At 46.6% G+C, this 23,965-nt stretch overlaps 1 protein-coding gene across 5 annotated transcripts; it reads right to left on the bottom strand.

The window, feature by feature from the left end:
* Nucleotides 1–892: 892 nt before the first annotated feature.
* On the bottom strand, nt 893–23,965 carry cnnm3 (cyclin and CBS domain divalent metal cation transport mediator 3). Of its 5 annotated transcripts, none has more exons than XR_003868959.1 (15): nt 23,115–23,965; nt 21,623–21,817; nt 21,311–21,450; nt 20,785–20,961; nt 20,473–20,630; nt 20,135–20,278; nt 18,807–18,965; nt 16,632–16,753; nt 6,763–6,810; nt 6,036–6,132; nt 4,646–4,776; nt 4,438–4,567; nt 4,090–4,158; nt 3,556–3,691; nt 893–3,300 (listed from the first exon to the last, which is right to left on the bottom strand). XR_003868959.1 is itself a non-coding variant. In XM_029709979.1 (15 exons), the coding sequence occupies exons 1-13, from the start codon at nt 23,850–23,852 to the stop codon at nt 4,109–4,111; spliced, it is 2,289 nt and encodes a 762-aa protein (XP_029565839.1). In that variant the 5' UTR covers nt 23,853–23,965; the 3' UTR covers nt 893–3,300; nt 3,504–3,517; nt 4,090–4,108. The 5 variants fall into 5 exon arrangements, 4 of the variants coding, with proteins under 4 accessions (XP_029565839.1, XP_029565840.1, XP_029565837.1 ...); XM_029709979.1 differs by lacking the exon at nt 3,556–3,691 and adding an exon at nt 3,504–3,517; XM_029709980.1 differs by lacking the exon at nt 3,556–3,691.

Genomic DNA, 23,965 nt, shown 5'->3' with positions numbered 1-23,965 from the left:
GAACAGTAGAAATGGAATGGCATCAAACCATGTGTTTGATGTATTTGATACCATTCCACTTATTCCGCTCCAGCCATTACCACAAGCCCATCCTCCCCAATTAAGGTGCCACCAACCTCCTGTGGTATTAAAGTAATAAAATGTTGAGTATTCGGTCCCATATTCATAGCACGCAATGACTACATCAAACTTCAGACTCAACACATGTTTTGGATGCTTTTGCTGTTTGTTTTGGTTGTGTTTCAGATTATTTTGTGCCCAATAGAAATTAAATGGTAAAAAGTGTATTGTGTCATTTTGGAGTCACTTTTATTGTAAATAAGAATAGAATATGTTTTTAAACCCTTCTACATGAATGTGGATGCTTTTATGATTATGGATAATCCTGAATGAATTGTGAATAATGATGAGTGAGAAAGTTACATGCACAAATATCATACCAACAAGACATGCTAACCTTTCACCATTACAATAACAGGGGAGGGCAGCCTTTTTTTTTTTGGGGGGGGGGGGGGGTTATGATATTTGTGCATCTAACTTTCTCACTCATCATTATTCATGATTGATTCCGTGTTATCTGTATTCATGGTAGCATCCACATTAATGTAGATATTGTTATTTACAATAAAAGTGACAATACATTTATCATTAATTTCTGTAATGGAAGAAGACCATTTCACATGGGAGAAAGGAGCCATTTCATAGGATGTAGTCTGGAGAAGGTTGCAATGTGCAACTAAACCAAACGCTTTCTTTCTGGCGTAGTATTTGGCACGAGCAGTGTGAACAGACCATAAAACCATCTAATCCTGAAATGAGGGAGTAAAGCCGCACTGTAACTAAGTAACAAATCAGGATAAACAAACAAAAACAAACAGAAAAAAGACAGATGTATACAAGGACTGGGTTTATTTACTAAGAAACAGCAGATATTGAAATAGTTCAATGCAATGTTCTCTGCACACACACACACACACACACACACAACTCTCAGCTTCCAGAGAAGAATTGGGGAAAAAAAATCTATACAAAAAAATTCCTGGAGAGAAAGTAGTGCTGGTCCGGTTCTCATCATGATAACAGTATTCTACATTTGTACCTGAAAACTATGAGCTTAAATCTGCATCCTTGATTCATATTCTCTCTAGATAAGCATATATATAAATATACAGTTTTCTACCCCCATCAAAAAACCCAACATTTCTCCCAAACAATATAAGTAGCATAAGTAATGACCTTTTTTACAATATACATTGTCTTTTAATACAATATAAATGGACTTGAAACATAACCAACAGTACAATATCGTTAAAACAGATGGAAAATATTTACTTTGAATCACATAGTTAATCCCTTGTCTTAGCATATGTCATTAATTAGCGTATGTCTGTAATTAGATCAACTAAACAAAAACGCTTTATGGGGTGGAGAACGACTGAGGCAACCAAGATGGCCGCCAAAATAGCCGACCCCCATCATGGTTGCTGGGAAACATGGGTCATGTTCATTAGGCACCAAACAGAAGAAAACGTACTGAAACAGGGAGGGACTATCTAGAAGAAATGTTTGTTTTCCGTTTCAAGACATTTTGCAACAGTGTGCACTAATGAATATGACCCTGGTAGAATCTCTGTTCCACGCCAAAGACTCCTATCCCCAATCCCCGCTCCAAAGACTCCTAGCCCCATTCCCCGCGCCAAAGACTCCTAGCCCCATTCCCCCCTCCAAAGACTCCTAGCCCCAATCCCCACTCCAAAGACTCCTAGCCCCAATCCCCACTCCAAAGACTCCTAGCCCCATTCCCCACTCCAAAGACTCCTAGCCCCATTCCAAACCCCTATGTTTGCAGATCTGAAGGAACCAGATAGGTGCTGCCATCACCTTTTAATCAGATCTGTAAACACTAAGTGCTGGGGCCTAGGAGCAAAGGGTAGACAACTAGGGGCCAGGGGAAGGACCAAGGGGTTGATTCTGGACCAGGCCTTTATCTAGGCGTTTCCTGTCTCCACAGGACAGTGGGAAACAGATGTATTCCCTGCACACATGGGTAGTTACACACAAACATGGGAAATTGAGTTTCCTGAAAGAGTCTGTAAGACTGAATACTGACTGACAGGCGGCAAGAGTCACGCACTCAGTCATGCACACACACACACACACCAGGCCAGCCACACAAGAGCACATATCACTTGTGTCTGTGTGGAATGTTAATGGAACTCAACCTACTTGGCTATCAAGGATGAGAAAATCAACAAGGTGCTTTAGATGTGACACACACAAACATATTGTCTATTCTGTATGGTGTCTATGTGGACTTGTCTGTTTTATCGATTCTGTATGGTGTCTGGGTAAATATACTGAGTGAATAAAGGGGATTGTGATTGTCTCTATGGCCAAACAAAAGGAATGCATGAAAGCAGACTGGGTCAGAGTTGGCACGCCGTAAGAGAGGTCAAATGGGAGAGGGCACACACACACACACACACACACACACACACACACACACACCTACCTACCACTCCCATCACAGACCTGAAGCTAAACATTGACTGTGCAAAGGAATGGACACAAGCGTTGCATCAGCTCTCTTAAAGGGATAGAATGAACATTTTTCAAATACATATTTGTTTCTTTACTGTTGGGTGATCTAGCCCTTTAACTGGAGAAAACAGTTCCAATCATCCCGTAGGTCTCCTGATATACAGGCCTTCCATTAGGTCTAGGTAGACAAATATGTGGGAGTGTATCAAATAAAATATGGACGTATAATCAAACAACTAAAGCAAATCACCAAAAGCGGTGTACACATTTCTGTGAAAATTGGCTTTTTTTGACCAACCTGTGTCTAATGCTTGGATGGATGGGTTTTGACAACACGCACACACAAGCACACACAGGGGGCTGACGTGAGTTGCTTTAGCACACAGACAGGCTAATAATGAAGGAACAGGCAATGTAACTTTTAGGCAAAGGAGGCTGAATTACAACAGGAAGGAGAGGCGCACGCGCGCACACACACACACACACACACACACACACACACACACACACACACGATTGGCATAAACGCGAAATGTATAATGAATGAGGAAAACGGCTGAGGACAGTGCAGTAGCCACACACACACGCTCACTCCAGCCAGGTCCAATCACTGCATTCTAGAGATAAGAGATTCACTGATATATTTTTTTAAAAAGCCTCCTTGTTGGTTGTCTGAGTAACACACATAGTTCTGACAGAGAGAACTTCATTACCCATGAGCCTCCTCTTCTGTTGAACTTTCCTGGGATTTACTGCCACCTGTGGAACCCAGTCAATGAGAGAGAGGGGGAGGCCGTGAGTGGGGAGATGACATCACACAATGACATAATGCCACCGATTACGAAGTTACAATGCAGCCCACTATGACATCACAATATGCTCTTTGACATTGACATTCAATGCAATGCAATGGACACGTTTTGGTGCTTGTTTCTTTTTGTCAACAGACATGCAGTCTTTACCTCCTGTGGGTGTCCTGTACACACAGGAGATGGAGAAAAGCAGCATACGTACCCAGTACAGAGGGATGAGATGGGGCAGCCAGAAAAGGACAGAAAGATGCGACGAGATAGAACAAGGAAACAGACATAAGCTTTTCAAGCACATACACGCACCTCTCATTCACCCTGACCTGATTGCGTCTCACTATCTGTATGATACAAATAAAGGGCACAAAAATAAATGGCACCAAGTATTTAGAGAAGAAACAGTCTAAAAGAACCCCTCTAACTGGGCACATTCCACACAGAAAGCTTTATCCCAGTGTCTGTGAAAGATCTGGCAAAGAGACTAACCTTTCTAAAGGCCATATTCAGACTTGAAATCTGCATGCTTAACTTTCACATAAACCATACAGTGATGTCAATAGAAGACTTCAGTTGCAGATCTCAAGTCTGAATAAATCCCTAAATGACTCTCCGGTGCTTGTGACTAAAAATTTAATTCTCAATGCCTTGGTGTCCTTTTAGTGTGTGTGTGTGTGTGTGTGTGTGTGTGTGTGTGTGTGTTGTAGTTGTCATGCCACTGAGGAGACTGCGTTTTATTTACCTCATGCACACAGAAAACACTAACAGTAGTTCTCAATGGTGTCAAAAAAGGAAAAGTTTACAGGGAACTCTGGAGTGGCCAGAGGAGACGAGAAGGAGACGACAGGGGAGAGGAGAAGACGGGAGAAGAGGAGTCAGGGAAAGGAGGAGAAAGGGAAGAAAAATGAGAAAAAAAAGAGAAAGAGAAGTCTTAGTTCATCTAAAGGTAGCACAGGTTATACATTATGGAGAGAAGTAACAACAATTGTTATTATACTCTCATGTTCAGTTTGTCTTCATTCTAGCCCATGGTGTTAGTATAAGGGTGTGTGTATACAGTGTGTGTGTATACAGTGTGTGTTACTCCTACCTTGTGTGACAGTGTTCTTCTCGTTGAGCAGCTTGGTCTGACTGTTAGGCAGGATGTTGATCTCAGGAGATTCTGGGCTCTGGCCAACACGCGACGCCATCAAAGCATTCAGGTACTGCATGCGAGTCACCTGGCAGAGGGAGGGTACTGTTAGTCTGACACACACACACACACACACACACACGGAGAAAGACAAACACACACTGACCCGTATGAGCTGCAGGTCAGTGAGGGCGTGGACGGTGTAGTCAGGACAGTAGCTGGACGGGCTGGTGGCGTCTCCCATCTCAAATGGATCCTTGGGAGGACGACGCTGGGTTGAAACTGGAGACTGGTGCACTGGACACACACAGGTGAATCAAACATGCACACACACAAATGCTGCAGTCAGCAAAATGTTGTGCCACCCCCAGTAAATTTCTGCCACGATGGTGTTGCACTGAAGTTCACAGGAAACTCAAGAGACAGAACTCGTGTCAGCTCATTTTGTGCTTCCCTGTCAAACTGTGCTGCCTTCAAATAATTATGACACTAACTTTGCATTATGTAATCAAATAATTACAACAGAGTAAATGTAAATGAGGCTACTAGTCTGGAACTCATCCTAGAACTGGGTTAGGGTCGGGGGGCCGGAGCGGACAGTCTGGGGGCCAGAACATCAGAATAATTTGTACAGTGCAAAGTGACCACAACTAAGCCTAAACATTGAGACATGATCACATACACTACATGACCAAAAGTATGTAGACACCTGCTTATCGAACATCTCATTCCAAAATCATGGGCATTAATATGGAGTTGGTCCCCCTTTGCTGCTATAACAGCCTCCACTCTTCTGGGAAGGCTTTCCACTAGATGTTGGAACATTGCTGAGGGGACTTGCTTCCATATTCAGCCACAAGAGCATTAGTGAGGTCGGGCACTGATGTTGGGAAATTAGGCCTGGCTCACAGTCGGCGTTCTAATTAATCTCAAAGGTGTTGGATGGAGTTGAGGTCAGGGTTCTATGCAGGCCAGTCAAGTTCTTTCACACATTTTTGTATGGACCTCGCTTTGTGCATGGGGGCATTGTCATGCTGAAACAGGAAAGGGCCTTCCCCAAACTGTTTCCAGAAAGTTGGAAGCACAGAATCGTCTAGAATGTCATTGTATGATGTAGCATTAAGACTTCCCTTCACTGGAACAAAGGGGCCTGAACCATGAAGAACAGCCCCAGACCATTATTCCTCCTTCACTGGAACAAAGGGGCCTAGCCCGTCCACATACTTTTGGATATATAGTCTTGTTTTATTCGTGGGAATACTGAGAACAAATTTCCAAAATCAAACTTATTTCTTGCTGAATTTTACAAAAAACTATTTTGTAAAACAATGACTTGCGGGCCAATTGTGCTGACTCCTGTCCTAGAAGCTCTAGGTAGCCGATGTGGATTGATAACCTACAGGGTTGTATTCAATAGGCACTAAGCAGAGGAAAACAGACCGAAACGTTGTGAAACATTTTAGAACATCTTCCATTGACAGCCCTAATGAGCCTGACCCAGGTAATGGTACTGGTGAGGTAAGTACTCATGTGCGTGCTGCAGTTCTGTGTCTTACCTGAGGTTGGCGCTGTGAGTGCAGACACACCGTAGTAAGTGAACGCTCCGTTTTCAAACTTCAAGCCCTCTTTACCGATTTCAACCTCCACACGCCCCTACAGGGACATAGTTAGGTACTGTGAAACGTGCCAACACACACACTGACCTGTAGTAGCAGTATGAAGTAGTCTACGGGGTGGTTGTGTGTGTAGAGGTAGTGGTCACACACACACACTGACCTGTAGTAGCAGTATGAAGTAGTCTACGGGGTGGTTGTGTGTGTAGAGGTAGTGGTCACACACACACACTGACCTGTAGTAGCAGTATGAAGTAGTCTACGGGGTGGTTGTGTGTGTAGAGGTAGTGGTCACACACACACACTGACCTGTAGTAGCAGTATGAAGTAGTCTACGGGGTGGTTGTGTGTGTAGAGGTAGTGGTCACACACACACACTGACCTGTAGTAGCAGTATGAAGTAGTCTACGGGGTGGTTGTGTGTGTAGAGGTAGTGGTCACACACACACACTGACCTGTAGTAGCAGTATGAAGTAGTCTACGGGGTGGTTGTGTGTGTAGAGGTAGTGGTCACACACACACTGACCTGTAGTAGCAGTATGAAGTAGTCTACGGGGGGGTTGTGTGTGTAGAGGTAGTGGTCACACACACACACTGACCTGTAGTAGCAGTATGAAGTAGTCTACGGGGTGGTTGCGTGTGTAGAGGTAGTGGTCACACACACACTGACCTGTAGTAGCAGTATGAAGTAGTCTACGGGGTGGTTGCGTGTGTAGAGAAAGTGGTCACACACACACACTGACCTGTAGTAGCAGTATGAAGTAGTCTACGGGGTGGTTGCGTGTGTAGAGGTAGTGGTCACACACACACTGACCTGTAGTAGCAGTATGAAGTAGTCTACGGGGTGGTTGTGTGTGTAGAGGTAGTGTTCACACACACACACTGACCTGTAGTAGCAGTATGAAGTAGTCTACAGGGTGGTTGTGTGTGTAGAGGTAGTGGTCACACACACACACTGACCTGTAGTAGCAGTATGAAGTAGTTTACAGGGTGGTTGTGTGTGTAGAGGTAGTGGTCACACACACACTGACCTGTAGTAGCAGTATGAAGTAGTCTACAGGGTGGTTGTGTGTGTAGAGGTAGTGGTCACACACACACACTGACCTGTAGTAGCAGTATGAAGTAGTCTACGGGGTGGTTGTGTGTGTAGAGGTAGTGGACACACACACACACACACACACACACACACACACACACACACACAGACCTATAGTAGCAGTATGAAGTAGTCTACGGGGTGGTTGTGTGTGTAGAGGTAGTGGTCACACACACACTGACCTGTAGTAGCAGTATGAAGTAGTCTACGGGGTGGTTGTGTGTGTAGAGGTAGTGGTCTCACACACACACACACACACACACACACACACACACACACTGACCTGTAGTAGCAGTATGAAGTAGTCTACAGGGTGGTTGTGTGTGTAGAGGTAGTGGTCACACACACACTGACCTGTAGTAGCAGTATGAAGTAGTCTACGGGGTGGTTGTGTGTGTAGAGGTAGTGGTCACACACACACTGACCTGTAGTAGCAGTATGAAGTAGTCTACGGGGTGGTTGCGTGTGTAGAGGTAGTGGTCACACACACACACTGACCTGTAGTAGCAGTATGAAGTAGTCTACGGGGTGGCTGTGTGTGTAGAGGTAGTGGTCACACACACACTGACCTGTAGTAGCAGTATGAAGTAGTCTACGGGGTGGCTGTGTGTGTAGAGGTAGTGGTCACACACACACACACACACACACACACACACACTGACCTGTAGTAGCAGTATGAAGTAGTCTACGGGGTGGTTGTGTGTGTAGAGGTAGTGGTCACACACACACACTGACCTGTAGTAGCAGTATGAAGTAGTCTACGGGGTGGTTGCGTGTGTAGAGGTAGTGGTCACACACACACTGACCTGTAGTAGCAGTATGAAGTAGTCTACAGGGTGGTTGTGTGTGTAGAGGTAGTGGTCACACACACACTGACCTGTAGTAGCAGTATGAAGTAGTCTACGGGGTGGTTGCGTGTGTAGAGGTAGTGGTCACACACACACACACACTGACCTGTAGTAGCAGTATGAAGTAGTCTACAGGGTGGTTGTGTGTGTAGAGGTAGTGGTCACACACACACTGACCTGTAGTAGCAGTATGAAGTAGTCTACAGGGTGGTTGTGTGTGTAGAGGTAGTGGTCACACACACACACTGACCTGTAGTAGCAGTATGAAGTAGTCTACGGGGTGGTTGCGTGTGTAGAGGTAGTGGTCACACACACACTGACCTGTAGTAGCAGTATGAAGTAGTCTACGGGGTGGTTGCGTGTGTAGAGGTAGTGGTCACACACACACTGACCTGTAGTAGCAGTATGAAGTAGTCTACGGGGTGGCTGTGTGTGTAGAGGTAGTGGTCACACACACACACACACACACACACTGACCTGTAGTAGCAGTATGAAGTAGTCTACGGGTGGTTGTGTGTGTAGAGGTAGTGGTCACACACACACTGACCTGTAGTAGCAGTATGAAGTAGTCTACGGGGGGGTTGTGTGTGTAGAGGTAGTGGTCACACACACACACTGACCTGTAGTAGCAGTATGAAGTAGTCTACGGGGTGGTTGCGTGTGTAGAGGTAGTGGTCACACACACACTGACCTGTAGTAGCAGTATGAAGTAGTCTACGGGGTGGTTGTGTGTGTAGAGGTAGTGGTCACACACACACTGACCTGTAGTAGCAGTATGAAGTAGTCTACAGGGTGGTTGTGTGTGTAGAGGTAGTGGTCACACACACACACTGACCTGTAGTAGCAGTATGAAGTAGTCTACGGGGTGGTTGTGTGTGTAGAGGTAGTGTTCACACACACACACACTGACCTGTAGTAGCAGTATGAAGTAGTCTACGGGGTGGTTGTGTGTGTAGAGGTAGTGGTCACACACACACACACTGACCTGTAGTAGCAGTATGAAGTAGTCTACGGGGTGGTTGCGTGTGTAGAGGTAGTGGTCACACACACACTGACCTGTAGTAGCAGTATGAAGTAGTCTACGGGGTGGTTGTGTGTGTAGAGGTAGTGGTCACACACACACACTGACCTGTAGTAGCAGTATGAAGTAGTCTACGGGGTGGTTGTGTGTGTAGAGGTAGTGGACACACACACACACACACACACACACACACAGACCTGTAGTAGCAGTATGAAGTAGTCTACGGGGTGGTTGTGTGTGTAGAGGTAGTGGTCACACACACACTGACCTGTAGTAGCAGTATGAAGTAGTCTACGGGGTGGTTGTGTGTGTAGAGGTAGTGGTCTCACACACACACACACACACACACACACACACACTGACCTGTAGTAGCAGTATGAAGTAGTCTACAGGGTGGTTGTGTGTGTAGAGGTAGTGGTCACACACACACTGACCTGTAGTAGCAGTATGAAGTAGTCTACGGGGTGGTTGTGTGTGTAGAGGTAGTGGTCACACACACACTGACCTGTAGTAGCAGTATGAAGTAGTCTACGGGGTGGTTGCGTGTGTAGAGGTAGTGGTCACACACACACACTGACCTGTAGTAGCAGTATGAAGTAGTCTACGGGGTGGCTGTGTGTGTAGAGGTAGTGGTCACACACACACTGACCTGTAGTAGCAGTATGAAGTAGTCTACGGGGTGGCTGTGTGTGTAGAGGTAGTGGTCACACACACACACACACACACACACACACACACACACACAGACCTGTAGTAGCAGTATGAAGTAGTCTACGGGTGGTTGTGTGTGTAGAGGTAGTGGTCACACACACACTGACCTGTAGTAGCAGTATGAAGTAGTCTACGGGGGGGTTGTGTGTGTAGAGGTAGTGGTCACACACACACACTGACCTGTAGTAGCAGTATGAAGTAGTCTACGGGGTGGTTGTGTGTGTAGAGGTAGTGGTCACACACACACTGACCTGTAGTAGCAGTATGAAGTAGTCTACGGGGTGGTTGCGTGTGTAGAGGTAGTGGTCACACACACACTGACCTGTAGTAGCAGTATGAAGTAGTCTACAGGGTGGTTGCGTGTGTAGAGGTAGTGGTCACACACACACTGACCTGTAGTAGCAGTATGAAGTAGTCTACGGGGTGGTTGCGTGTGTAGAGGTAGTGGTCACACACACACACACACTGACCTGTAGTAGCAGTATGAAGTAGTCTACAGGGTGGTTGTGTGTGTAGAGGTAGTGGTCACACACACACTGACCTGTAGTAGCAGTATGAAGTAGTCTACAGGGTGGTTGTGTGTGTAGAGGTAGTGGTCACACACACACACTGACCTGTAGTAGCAGTATGAAGTAGTCTACGGGGTGGTTGCGTGTGTAGAGGTAGTGGTCACACACACACACTGACCTGTAGTAGCAGTATGAAGTAGTCTACGGGGTGGTTGCGTGTGTAGAGGTAGTGGTCACACACACACTGACCTGTAGTAGCAGTATGAAGTAGTCTACGGGGTGGCTGTGTGTGTAGAGGTAGTGGTCACACACACACACACACACTGACCTGTAGTAGCAGTATGAAGTAGTCTACGGGTGGTTGTGTGTGTAGAGGTAGTGGTCACACACACACTGACCTGTAGTAGCAGTATGAAGTAGTCTACAGGGTGGTTGTGTGTGTAGAGGTAGTGGTCACACACACACTGACCTGTAGTAGCAGTATGAAGTAGTCTACAGGGTGGTTGTGTGTGTAGAGGTAGTGGTCACACACACACTGACCTGTAGTAGCAGTATGAAGTAGTCTACGGGGTGGTTGCGTGTGTAGAGGTAGTGGTCACACACACACACACACTGACCTGTAGTAGCAGTATGAAGTAGTCTACAGGGTGGTTGTGTGTGTAGAGGTAGTGGTCACACACACACACTGACCTGTAGTAGCAGTATGAAGTAGTCTACAGGGTGGTTGTGTGTGTAGAGGTAGTGGTCACACACACACACTGACCTGTAGTAGCAGTATGAAGTAGTCTACGGGGTGGTTGCGTGTGTAGAGGTAGTGGTCACACACACACTGACCTGTAGTAGCAGTATGAAGTAGTCTACGGGGTGGTTGCGTGTGTAGAGGTAGTGGTCACACACACACTGACCTGTAGTAGCAGTATGAAGTAGTCTACGGGGTGGCTGTGTGTGTAGAGGTAGTGGTCACACACACACACACACACACACTGACCTGTAGTAGCAGTATGAAGTAGTCTACGGGTGGTTGTGTGTGTAGAGGTAGTGGTCACACACACACTGACCTGTAGTAGCAGTATGAAGTAGTCTACGGGGGGGTTGTGTGTGTAGAGGTAGTGGTCACACACACACACTGACCTGTAGTAGCAGTATGAAGTAGTCTACGGGGTGGTTGCGTGTGTAGAGGTAGTGGTCACACACACACTGACCTGTAGTAGCAGTATGAAGTAGTCTACGGGGTGGTTGTGTGTGTAGAGGTAGTGGTCACACACACACTGACCTGTAGTAGCAGTATGAAGTAGTCTACAGGGTGGTTGTGTGTGTAGAGGTAGTGGTCACACACACACACTGACCTGTAGTAGCAGTATGAAGTAGTCTACGGGGTGGTTGTGTGTGTAGAGGTAGTGTTCACACACACACACACTGACCTGTAGTAGCAGTATGAAGTAGTCTACGGGGTGGTTGTGTGTGTAGAGGTAGTGGTCACACACACACACACTGACCTGTAGTAGCAGTATGAAGTAGTCTACGGGGTGGTTGCGTGTGTAGAGGTAGTGGTCACACACACACTGACCTGTAGTAGCAGTATGAAGTAGTCTACGGGGTGGTTGTGTGTGTAGAGGTAGTGGTCACACACACACACTGACCTGTAGTAGCAGTATGAAGTAGTCTACGGGGTGGTTGTGTGTGTAGAGGTAGTGGACACACACACACACACACACACACACACACACACAGACCTGTAGTAGCAGTATGAAGTAGTCTACGGGGTGGTTGTGTGTGTAGAGGTAGTGGTCACACACACACTGACCTGTAGTAGCAGTATGAAGTAGTCTACGGGGTGGTTGTGTGTGTAGAGGTAGTGGTCTCACACACACACACACACACACACACACACTGACCTGTAGTAGCAGTATGAAGTAGTCTACAGGGTGGTTGTGTGTGTAGAGGTAGTGGTCACACACACACTGACCTGTAGTAGCAGTATGAAGTAGTCTACGGGGTGGTTGTGTGTGTAGAGGTAGTGGTCACACACACACTGACCTGTAGTAGCAGTATGAAGTAGTCTACGGGGTGGTTGCGTGTGTAGAGGTAGTGGTCACACACACACACTGACCTGTAGTAGCAGTATGAAGTAGTCTACGGGGTGGCTGTGTGTGTAGAGGTAGTGGTCACACACACACTGACCTGTAGTAGCAGTATGAAGTAGTCTACGGGGTGGCTGTGTGTGTAGAGGTAGTGGTCACACACACACACACACACACACACACACACACACACACACACACACACACACACACACACACACTGACCTGTAGTAGCAGTATGAAGTAGTCTACGGGTGGTTGTGTGTGTAGAGGTAGTGGTCACACACACACTGACCTGTAGTAGCAGTATGAAGTAGTCTACGGGGGGGTTGTGTGTGTAGAGGTAGTGGTCACACACACACACTGACCTGTAGTAGCAGTATGAAGTAGTCTACGGGGTGGTTGTGTGTGTAGAGGTAGTGGTCACACACACACTGACCTGTAGTAGCAGTATGAAGTAGTCTACGGGGTGGTTGCGTGTGTAGAGGTAGTGGTCACACACACACTGACCTGTAGTAGCAGTATGAAGTAGTCTACAGGGTGGTTGCGTGTGTAGAGGTAGTGGTCACACACACACTGACCTGTAGTAGCAGTATGAAGTAGTCTACGGGGTGGTTGCGTGTGTAGAGGTAGTGGTCACACACACACACACACTGACCTGTAGTAGCAGTATGAAGTAGTCTACAGGGTGGTTGTGTGTGTAGAGGTAGTGGTCACACACACACTGACCTGTAGTAGCAGTATGAAGTAGTCTACGGGGTGGTTGTGTGTGTAGAGGTAGTGGTCACACACACACACTGACCTGTAGTAGCAGTATGAAGTAGTCTACGGGGTGGTTGCGTGTGTAGAGGTAGTGGTCACACACACACACTGACCTGTAGTAGCAGTATGAAGTAGTCTACGGGGTGGTTGCGTGTGTAGAGGTAGTGGTCACACACACACTGACCTGTAGTAGCAGTATGAAGTAGTCTACGGGGTGGCTGTGTGTGTAGAGGTAGTGGTCACACACACACACACACACACACACTGACCTGTAGTAGCAGTATGAAGTAGTCTACGGGTGGTTGTGTGTGTAGAGGTAGTGGTCACACACACACTGACCTGTAGTAGCAGTATGAAGTAGTCTACGGGGGGGTTGTGTGTGTAGAGGTAGTGGTCACACACACACACTGACCTGTAGTAGCAGTATGAAGTAGTCTACGGGGTGGTTGTGTGTGTAGAGGTAGTGGTCTCACACACACACACACACACACACACACTGACCTGTAGTAGCAGTATGAAGTAGTCTACAGGGTGGTTGTGTGTGTAGAGGTAGTGGTCACACACACACTGACCTGTAGTAGCAGTATGAAGTAGTCTACGGGGTGGTTGTGTGTGTAGAGGTAGTGGTCACACACACACTGACCTGTAGTAGCAGTATGAAGTAGTCTACGGGGTGGTTGCGTGTGTAGAGGTAGTGGTCACACACACACACTGACCTGTAGTAGCAGTATGAAGTAGTCTACGGGGTGGCTGTGTGTGTAGAGGTAGTGGTCACACACACACTGACCTGTAGTAGCAGTATGAAGTAGTCTACGGGGTGGCTGTGTGTGTAGAGGTAGTGGTCACACACACACACACACACACACACACACACACACACACACACACACACACACACACACACACACACACACACACACACTGACCTGTAGTAGCAGTATGAAGTAGTCTACGGGTGGTTGTGTGTGTAGAGGTAGTGGTCACACACACACTGACCTGTAGTAGCAGTATGAAGTAGTCTACGGGGGGGTTGTGTGTGTAGAGGTAGTGGTCACACACACACACTGACCTGTAGTAGCAGTATGAAGTAGTCTACGGGGTGGTTGTGTGTGTAGAGGTAGTGGTCACACACACACTGACCTGTAGTAGCAGTATGAAGTTGTCTACGGGGTGGTTGCGTGTGTAGAGGTAGTGGTCACACACACACTGACCTGTAGTAGCAGTATGAAGTAGTCTACAGGGTGGTTGCGTGTGTAGAGGTAGTGGTCACACACACACTGACCTGTAGTAGCAGTATGAAGTAGTCTACGGGGTGGTTGCGTGTGTAGAGGTAGTGGTCACACACACACACACACTGACCTGTAGTAGCAGTATGAAGTAGTCTACAGGGTGGTTGTGTGTGTAGAGGTAGTGGTCACACACACACTGACCTGTAGTAGCAGTATGAAGTAGTCTACAGGGTGGTTGTGTGTGTAGAGGTAGTGGTCACACACACACACTGACCTGTAGTAGCAGTATGAAGTAGTCTACGGGGTGGTTGCGTGTGTAGAGGTAGTGGTCACACACACACTGACCTGTAGTAGCAGTATGAAGTAGTCTACGGGGTGGTTGCGTGTGTAGAGGTAGTGGTCACACACACACTGACCTGTAGTAGCAGTATGAAGTAGTCTACGGGGTGGCTGTGTGTGTAGAGGTAGTGGTCACACACACACACACACACACACACACTGACCTGTAGTAGCAGTATGAAGTAGTCTACGGGTGGTTGTGTGTGTAGAGGTAGTGGTCACACACACACTGACCTGTAGTAGCAGTATGAAGTAGTCTACGGGGGGGTTGTGTGTGTAGAGGTAGTGGTCACACACACACACTGACCTGTAGTAGCAGTATGAAGTAGTCTACGGGGTGGTTGCGTGTGTAGAGGTAGTGGTCACACACACACTGACCTGTAGTAGCAGTATGAAGTAGTCTACGGGGTGGTTGTGTGTGTAGAGGTAGTGGTCACACACACACTGACCTGTAGTAGCAGTATGAAGTAGTCTACAGGGTGGTTGTGTGTGTAGAGGTAGTGGTCACACACACACACTGACCTGTAGTAGCAGTATGAAGTAGTCTACGGGGTGGTTGTGTGTGTAGAGGTAGTGTTCACACACACACACACTGACCTGTAGTAGCAGTATGAAGTAGTCTACGGGGTGGTTGTGTGTGTAGAGGTAGTGGTCACACACACACACACTGACCTGTAGTAGCAGTATGAAGTAGTCTACGGGTGGTTGTGTGTGTAGAGGTAGTGGTCACACACACACTGACCTGTAGTAGCAGTATGAAGTAGTCTACGGGGGGGTTGTGTGTGTAGAGGTAGTGGTCACACACACACACTGACCTGTAGTAGCAGTATGAAGTAGTCTACGGGGTGGTTGCGTGTGTAGAGGTAGTGGTCACACACACACTGACCTGTAGTAGCAGTATGAAGTAGTCTACGGGGTGGTTGTGTGTGTAGAGGTAGTGGTCACACACACACTGACCTGTAGTAGCAGTATGAAGTAGTCTACAGGGTGGTTGTGTGTGTAGAGGTAGTGGTCACACACACACACTGACCTGTAGTAGCAGTATGAAGTAGTCTACGGGGTGGTTGTGTGTGTAGAGGTAGTGTTCACACACACACACACTGACCTGTAGTAGCAGTATGAAGTAGTCTACGGGGTGGTTGTGTGTGTAGAGGTAGTGGTCACACACACACACACTGACCTGTAGTAGCAGTATGAAGTAGTCTACGGGGTGGTTGCGTGTGTAGAGGTAGTGGTCACACACACACTGACCTGTAGTAGCAGTATGAAGTAGTCTACGGGGTGGTTGTGTGTGTAGAGGTAGTGGTCACACACACACTGCCCTGTAGTAGCAGTATGAAGTAGTCTACGGGGTGGTTGTGTGTGTAGAGGTAGTGGTCACACACACACACTGACCTGTAGTAGCAGTATGAAGTAGTCTACGGGTGGTTGCGTGTGTAGAGGTAGTGGTCACACACACACTGACCTGTAGTAGCAGTATGAAGTAGTCTACAGGGTGGTTGCGTGTGTAGAGGTAGTGGTCACACACACACACACTGATCTGTAGTAGCAGTATGAAGTAGTCTACGGGGTGGTTGTGTGTGTAGAGGTAGTGGTCACACACACACTGACCTGTAGTAGCAGTATGAAGTAGTCTACGGGGTGGTTGTGTGTGTAGAGGTAGTGGTCACACACACACTGACCTGTAGTAGCAGTATGAAGTAGTCTACGGGGTGGTTGTGTGTGTAGAGGTAGTGGTCACACACACACTGACCTGTAGTAGCAGTATGAAGTAGTCTACAGGGTGGTTGCGTGTGTAGAGGTAGTGGTCACACACACACTGACCTGTAGTAGCAGTATGAAGTAGTCTACAGGGTGGTTGTGTGTGTAGAGGTAGTGGTCACACACACACTGACCTGTAGTAGCAGTATGAAGTAGTCTACGGGGTGGTTGCGTGTGTAGAGGTAGTGGTCGGGGCTCAGGCGGTTGGAGGGGTCAAAGTGGACTTCCTGGTTGACACTAGGGTGACGGAGCAGGTGGAACAACACCTTTTCTGACACACGGGCTGGACTGAAGTGCTCTACCTCTGCAACGAGAGACACACACACAGCACATTGATTATCATTGCTTTGTTCAAGCATCCTGTCTAACACACAGGTCTGTGGAGCTTTAGTATCCAATACATTTGTGTAGGGTTGGGGCAAAAGCCTGCAACTATCCAGGAGCAGGGTTGGCGAACCCTGGCCTATGGTTTCGTCACTGATCAAAAGCATACTAGTTTGTCTAACAAACCTTACATCTTGTCTTTTCTATTGTAATTAGCTACACTATTCTATCGTAGTATACATTCTGTTCTATTTTCAGTCCAAACCTCAGCAGCTAAAGGTCAATCTATGTCAAGAAGCTGAAGAGGACAGAGAAAGGTCAAACAACACCCACCCACATCCAGAGTGTAGTCCTATAATGCAGACAGATTAACGATCCAGGTTGAATATCCATTCCTGCATATTTTCCACTGTGAAGACTTAGTGTGTTTCCATTTCCACTTCTGTTACAGCGATGTAACCATTACTTGTGGTGATAAAGTGTTACTGTCCTGGTTAGAGGTCGACCGATTATGATTTTTCAACGCTGATGATACCGATAGGAGGACAAAAAAAAGCCGATACCGATTAAATCGGCCGATTTTTAAATATATATTTTAATATATATTTGTAATTACAACAATACTGAATGAACAATGAACACTTATTTTAACTGAATATAATACATAAATAAAATCTATTTAGTCTCAAATAATGAAACATGCTCAATTTGGTTTAAATAATGCAAAAACACAGTGTTGTGAAGAAAGTAAAAGTGCAATGTGTGCCATGTAAAAAAGCTAACGTTTAACTTCCTTGCTCAGAACATATGAAAGCTGGTGGTTCAATATTCCCAGTTAAGAAGTTTTAGGTTGTAGTTATTATAGGAATTATGACACGTCAACTATTTCTCTCTATACCATTTGTTTTTCATATATCTTTGACTATTGGATGTTCTAATAGGCACTTTAGTATTGCCAGCCTAATCTCAGGAGTTGATAGGCTTGAAGTCATAAACAGCACTGTGATTCAAGCATTGCTAAGAGCTGCTGGCAAACGCAGTAAAGTTTGAATGAATGCTTACGAGGCTGCTGCTGCCTACCACCGATCAGTCAGACTGCTCTATCAAATATCAAATCATAGACTTAATTATAATAAACACAGAAATACGAGCCTTTGGTCATTAATATGGTCAAATCCGGAAACTATCATTTAAAAAACAAAACGTTTATTCTTTCAGTGAAATACGGAACCGTTCCGTATTTTATCGAACGGGTGGCATCCCTAAGTCTAAATATTGCTGTTACATTACACAACCTTCAATATGTCATGTCATAATTATGTAAAATTCTGGCAAATTAGTTCGCAACGAGCCAGGCAGCCCAAACTGTTGCATATACCCTGACTCTGCGTGCAATGAACACAAGAGAAGTGACACTATTTCCCTGGTTAATATTGCCTGCTAACATTAATTTATTTTAACTAAATAGGCAGGTTAAACATTTTTACTTCTGTGTATTGTTTTTAAGAAAGGCATTAATGTTTATGGTTAGGTACATTCGTGCAACGATTGTGCTTTTTTCGCGAATGCGCTTTTGTTAAATCATCCCCCGTTTGACGAAGTAGGCTGTGATTCCATGATAAATTAACAGGCACCGCATTGATTATATGCAACGCAGGACAAGCTAGTTAACCTAGTAATATCATCAAACATGTGTAGTGATTATGTGAAGATTGATTGTTTTTTATAAGATAAGTTTAATGCTAGCTAGCAACATAACTTGGCTCTTTGCAGCCACAAGGTCCTTTTGCACTCTCGTAACAAGTGGTCAGCATGCCACACAGTTTCCTCGTGGAACGCAATGTAATCGGCCATAATCGGCGCCCAAAAATGCTGATTACCGATTGTTATGAATACTTGAAATCGGCCCTTCCGATTAATCGGTCGACCTCTCGTCCTGGTAAACCACTGACTGAATGAGACAGGTACCGCAACACAACTCATGAGATCAGTGTATGTCTCCATGCGTTACGCACACCCGCGTGCACCCTCACCTCTGGAGAGGAAGCGGTGTGTGGCCAGCAGTAGCTGAGGTGAGGTGCGGATCTTGGGTTCTCCCTCTGGGAGTTTGAACAGAGAGAACTCTTGGTGGACGCTGCGAGGTTCCAGAGGAATCTCCAGAGGGGCCAGGGGACGCTTCACCTTCATGTCCACTACAGAGAGAGGGTGGAGGGTGTAGGGGTTAGTGGACAGTGGGGAGGGAGAGGTGTTACGGGACAGGGATTAGAAGAGAGGGAAGAAAGAGGATGAGATTAGGAAAGAGAAAGCCGGAGAGAAGGAGAAGTGTAATGTTTAACCATCAATATTTCCTTACAAAATACACATTCTATCCTCTTTCCCAACCATTTAGTGTAGACATTGCACACACACACACTACCGTTCAAAGATTTGGGGTCACTTACAACACTGTGTACTACTCCCTTCACAGAACAGCGCAAACTGTCTCTAACCAGAATAGAAAGGAGTGGGAGGCCCCGGTGCACAACTGAACAAGAGGACAAGTACATTAGTGTCTAGTTTGAGAAACAGACACCTCACAAGTCCTCAACTGGCAGCTTCATTAAATAGTACCCGCAAAACACCAGTCTCAACATCAACAGTGAAGAGGCGACTCCGGGATGCTGGCGTTCTAGGCAGAGTTCCTCTGTCCAGTGTCTGTGTTCTTTTGCCCATCTTAATCTTTTATTTTTATTGCCCAGTCTGAGATATGGCTTTTTCTTTTCAACTCTGCCTAGAAGGCCAGCATCCCGGAGTCGCCTTTTCACTGTTGACGGTGAGACTGGTGTTTTGCGGGTACTATTTAATGAAGCTGCCAGTTGAGGACTTGTGAGGCATCTGTTTCTCAAACTAGACACTCTAATGTCCTTGTCCTCTTGCTCATCAAATGATGATGCTCCAGATACTCAACTAGTCTAAAGGCCAGTTTTATTGCTCGTTTAATTAGTACAACAGTTTTCAGCTGTGCTAACATAATTGGAAAATGGTTTTCTAATGGTTTCTAAATTTCAATTAGCCTTTTAAAATGATAAACTTGGATTAGCTAACACAATGTGTCATTGGAACAGAGGAGTGATGGTTGCTGATAAATGTAGATATTCCATTAAAATCAGCTGTTTCCAGCTACATTAGTCATTTACAACATTAACATTGTCTACACTGTATTTCTAATCAATAAGATGTTATTTTAATGGACAAGAAAATGTGCTTCTCTTTCAAAAACAAGGACATTTCTAAGTGAGCCCAAACTTTTGAACGTTAGTGTATACACACATACGCGCGTGCGCTCACAAACACATTAGCAGTTTCTCGCGCTCTCTCTTACTGTAGCCGTCTGACTCATCCAGGATCTCTGATTTGATGATCTCCTCGATGACGTCCTCCAAGGTGACCAATCCCAGCACCTCGTAGAAGGGATCCCCCTCCCCCTCGTTGTTCACCTTCTGAACGATGGCCAGGGCAGAGCTTCCTGGGGGGGGGGGGGGGTGAAGTAAAGGTCAAAGTTGAGGAGAGCTGGGTACCTTAGTGGTCATATCGCAAGCCGACCCCAACTTTTTCACATTAGTCTACAAGGAGGGCAGGAATGACGGTAAAGAAATTGACTTGATATTGTGGCTATCTTTCTAAAACGATCACCACATACACACACGTATTAACACACACCTTTCTTGAACTCCTCCAGCATGGCGTCCAGTTTAGTGTCGTTGAAGACAAAGTGCAGTGGGTGATTGTAGAACTTGGTGATGGTCGTCATGGGAGTACAGTCGTCAGGATCGACCAGAGCCAGGTCCTTCACGAACAAGATCTCCACGATGTTGGACCTGGGTAAATTACATTAGATATCTGTTAGTGTGTGTGTGCTTGAATGACCCACCTGTCTTCTTTGTAGACAGGATGTGTGTGTGTATGTTTCTTTAAGTGCATGTCCCTTTGTGTCAGAGTGTGTGTGTGTGTGTGTATGGCCCATCCACCCACTTCTCCTCTTCATAGATGGGGACTCGTGTGTATCCACTCTGCATGATCTCTGACATGGTGGAGAAGTCCAGCACAGCGGTGGACGGCAGCATGAAACAGTCGTTCAGCGGAGTCAGGATGTCCTCCACGGTCTTCCTGCGCAGCGCACCACGGCTAAACTCCTCCTTCACAAACTCACTGCAAATCACAATGATGACAAACGATAATGATGGATTATAACATTTACCATTTATTCGGTGTCAAAGAACTTTACAATCCCATATCAACCCATAGCCTCTAAACCCTAGACAGAGGGCAGTCAACTCCAGTCCTGCAAGCTTTTCAGCCCAGTACTCGCAAACCTGATCAGGTGTGTTAATGTTGGGCCGGAACAAAAGCCTGCTCCTGTTGGTCCTCATGACCTTGTGGGGTATAGGGGCTAGATATAGATTTTGTTTATTGCAGTATGGGAATCACCATAGACACAGTTGTCCTATTGATCAGTGATAGAGCAGTGCATGCTGGTACCGATGTGTGTGTCAGGTACCTGTAGGGGTCGTTGACGTTGGTGCGGATCATCTCCATGGCCCTCTCCCTCACACCGCAGGTGCTGATGTCACGTCTCAACACCAGGTCCAGCACCAGGCCCAGCGGGCATGACAGTGGGCACGTCAGCACCATACACACCTGGCAGAGGAAGATGTAACCTGTTCAATTCTACCTTCTTGTTAAGAAACAAAATGTATACGAGGTTGCTAGGAGCCACCGGTCCAGGTATTCCCTCCCTGTTTCAGTCTGTTTTCTCTCGGTTGGTGCCTAATGAACATGACCCTTGCCTTCTGTTAGGTTCCATACAGACCTGTGCCAGCCAGGTGAAGCCTGGGGCTAGCTGGAAGCCGTAGCCGGAACACACTATGTGGGGAACAAGCTCTGACACCATAAAGATGAGGAACCCGCTGGTAAAGACGGCGGGCGCTATGGAACCCAGGACCCTGTAGAGTAGCACACCAAGAACCGAGTGGCCCAGAGCGCACAGGAACAGCAGAGAACACACCTAGAAACGAGAGTGGGGATGGTGTGAAGTTAGATAGTGTGGATTTCAGAGTGTGGATTTCAGAGTGATGTCATACATCTGAATATTATTTGATACGGTAGGCCAGGGATCTCTAGTCTTGGATGTGCAGGCTTTTATTCCAACCTAGCACTAACACAGGGTTGGGGAGTAACTGATTACATAAAAAAAATTGTAATCAGTTGCGTTTCCAGCTAAAATATTGTAATCAGATTACAGATACTTTTGAAAAACTAGATGATTACTTCTTGGATTACTTTTAAATTCAGAAAGGATGTTTGTGAAAAAAACACATCATACCTTAATGTTTTCTCAATGACATTCAATTCAGCATTGAAAAAAGCTGCACGTTTAAGCTTGTGCCATCTGAGTGAGTCTGACCCCAAGTCAGAGACTATGATGACACATCAAATGCGTTTGATGGATCCCTTTTGTCTTCTTCTAATGCCTCTTAAAGGAAATGTAATCCAAAGTGACAAAGTAATCAGATTACATTACTGAGTTTGGGTAATACAAAAGTTACATTACTGATTACAATTTTGGACAGGTAACCAGTAACAGATAATATTTAAAAAGTAACCTACCTAACCCTGATAACACACCTATTTCGACAAATTTATGTCCAGACATGAGCTGTTTATTTGAAACATGTGTGTTAGTGCTGGGATGGAACAAAAGCCTGCACACCCAATAGCATAGCTCTCCAGGAGGGGTGTAAATTGGGACCCCAGGCATGGGCGTCATGCACGCTAAAATTCTGAGGGGTCAAAGTATGTGAGGCTCTGCCCCCCTGTCCGTAAATTGGAGAATTTAGCATTTTTTCAAACATCTTTGTCCTGCAATCTAGAGCCATAATCAATATTCTTAATTCGATGAAGGAAAAAAAACATTTTTTTCTGCATATCTAAGCATACCTGGAGCATACCCCATACCTGGGTAAAAGATTGAAAGGAATGTGAGTTTTAATCAGCACATGTATTCAGTCTACCAACCTTGCCAGCAGGCATGCCAGCTAAAATAGACAAGCTAGCTACTCTAATTTGAGATAGCATAAAATTGCTACTTGGTAGCTAGTTATGAGGTTGGGAGATGGAAACCTATGTGGGCTGGCTAACGCCAACTACAATTGCTAAATGGCTAGAAGTATTACAGAGAAGAAAAAAAACTATTATTATAAACAGGACAAATCTGAAGGGGGTATGTGCCCCTTTATCCCCCATGGGCATCACGTCTCTGACACCAGGTCTAATCCTTGTGTTGTGTCGTAGTAGTAACCCACCAGGCAGTTGCCTCGTCTCCGGATTGGCTCGAGGCGCTTGGCGGTCCGTTTGTCCTCCTCTGAGCCGCAGCTGTGGAAGACGTAGAGCTCCAGGGGGTCCAGCCACAACAGGCTGAGGTTCACGCTCCTCAGCACCCCGCACACCAGGATCAGCAGCACGATCAGCACCGCCATACCCCACGGAGGGATGTAGTCCGCCGGGAGACCTGCGTCGTTGTTGATCTGCAACCTGTCCGGTCCCACCGACACCCAGCTTCCGTTCTTCAGCACGCACAGGTGGTGGTGGTGGTAGGTAGGGTTGGCATCATCCCCTCCTCCCGTGGAGGATGCAGCGGGAGAGATGCTGCTCTTGTCCCGCGTCTGTACCGTTATCAACCCGCTGTACTCCTCGTCCGCTGTGAACTCCCCGGTGACCTGGAAGGCGGCGGAGTCACGGCGGGTGTCCTGCTTGCACGGATCAGCTGCATCCTCCACCACCCCGGTCTCCTCCTGTCTTGTTCCAGCGAACGCCACCCACGGCCAGGTCCCATTTAGATCCCAACCGAACAGCCGAAGCTTGAAACTGGCCCCTTGCGGCGCAGAGATGATCCGCTCCTTCATATACACCTGGCCTTCTGGGTCCTCCAGTCGCAGCCCCAGAACCCACGGGGCTTGCTGGGTGCAGGCGCCGTCCCTGATCCTCCAGCAGAGCAATAATATCATCAACAAGAACCGTAGGTCTGCCAAGCTGGCCACCATATTGGAATTGGGCAGCTGGGCTTTGCGCGAATCATGTGACTGCCTGCCCGCGTCGCAGCTGCCCGCCCACTGAGGCTCTGCGAGCCACACAGCGCTCAGAAAGACACTGGCTC

The sequence above is a fragment of the Salmo trutta genome, chromosome 23, assembly GCF_901001165.1.
Source record: "Salmo trutta chromosome 23, fSalTru1.1, whole genome shotgun sequence".
Lineage (NCBI taxonomy): Eukaryota > Metazoa > Chordata > Actinopteri > Salmoniformes > Salmonidae > Salmo > Salmo trutta.
The sequence above is the reverse complement of the archived record's forward strand: the minus strand, read 5'-3'. Positions and strand labels throughout refer to the sequence as shown.

Excerpts from the sequence above, each read along its gene's own strand:
- cnnm3 (XM_029709979.1), bottom strand. The coding sequence starts at position 23,852 with ATGGTGGCCAGCTTGGCAGACCTACGGTTCTTGTTGATGATATTATTG. Across the intron at positions 21,451-21,622 it reads GCTTCACCTGGCTGGCACAG|GTGTGTATGGTGCTGACGTG; the intron begins GTCTGTATGGAA and ends TTCCTCTGCCAG. Across the intron at positions 6,811-16,631 it reads GCCTGAGCCCCGACCACTAC|CTCTACACACGCAACCACCC; the intron begins CTCTACACACGC and ends TGTGACCACTTT.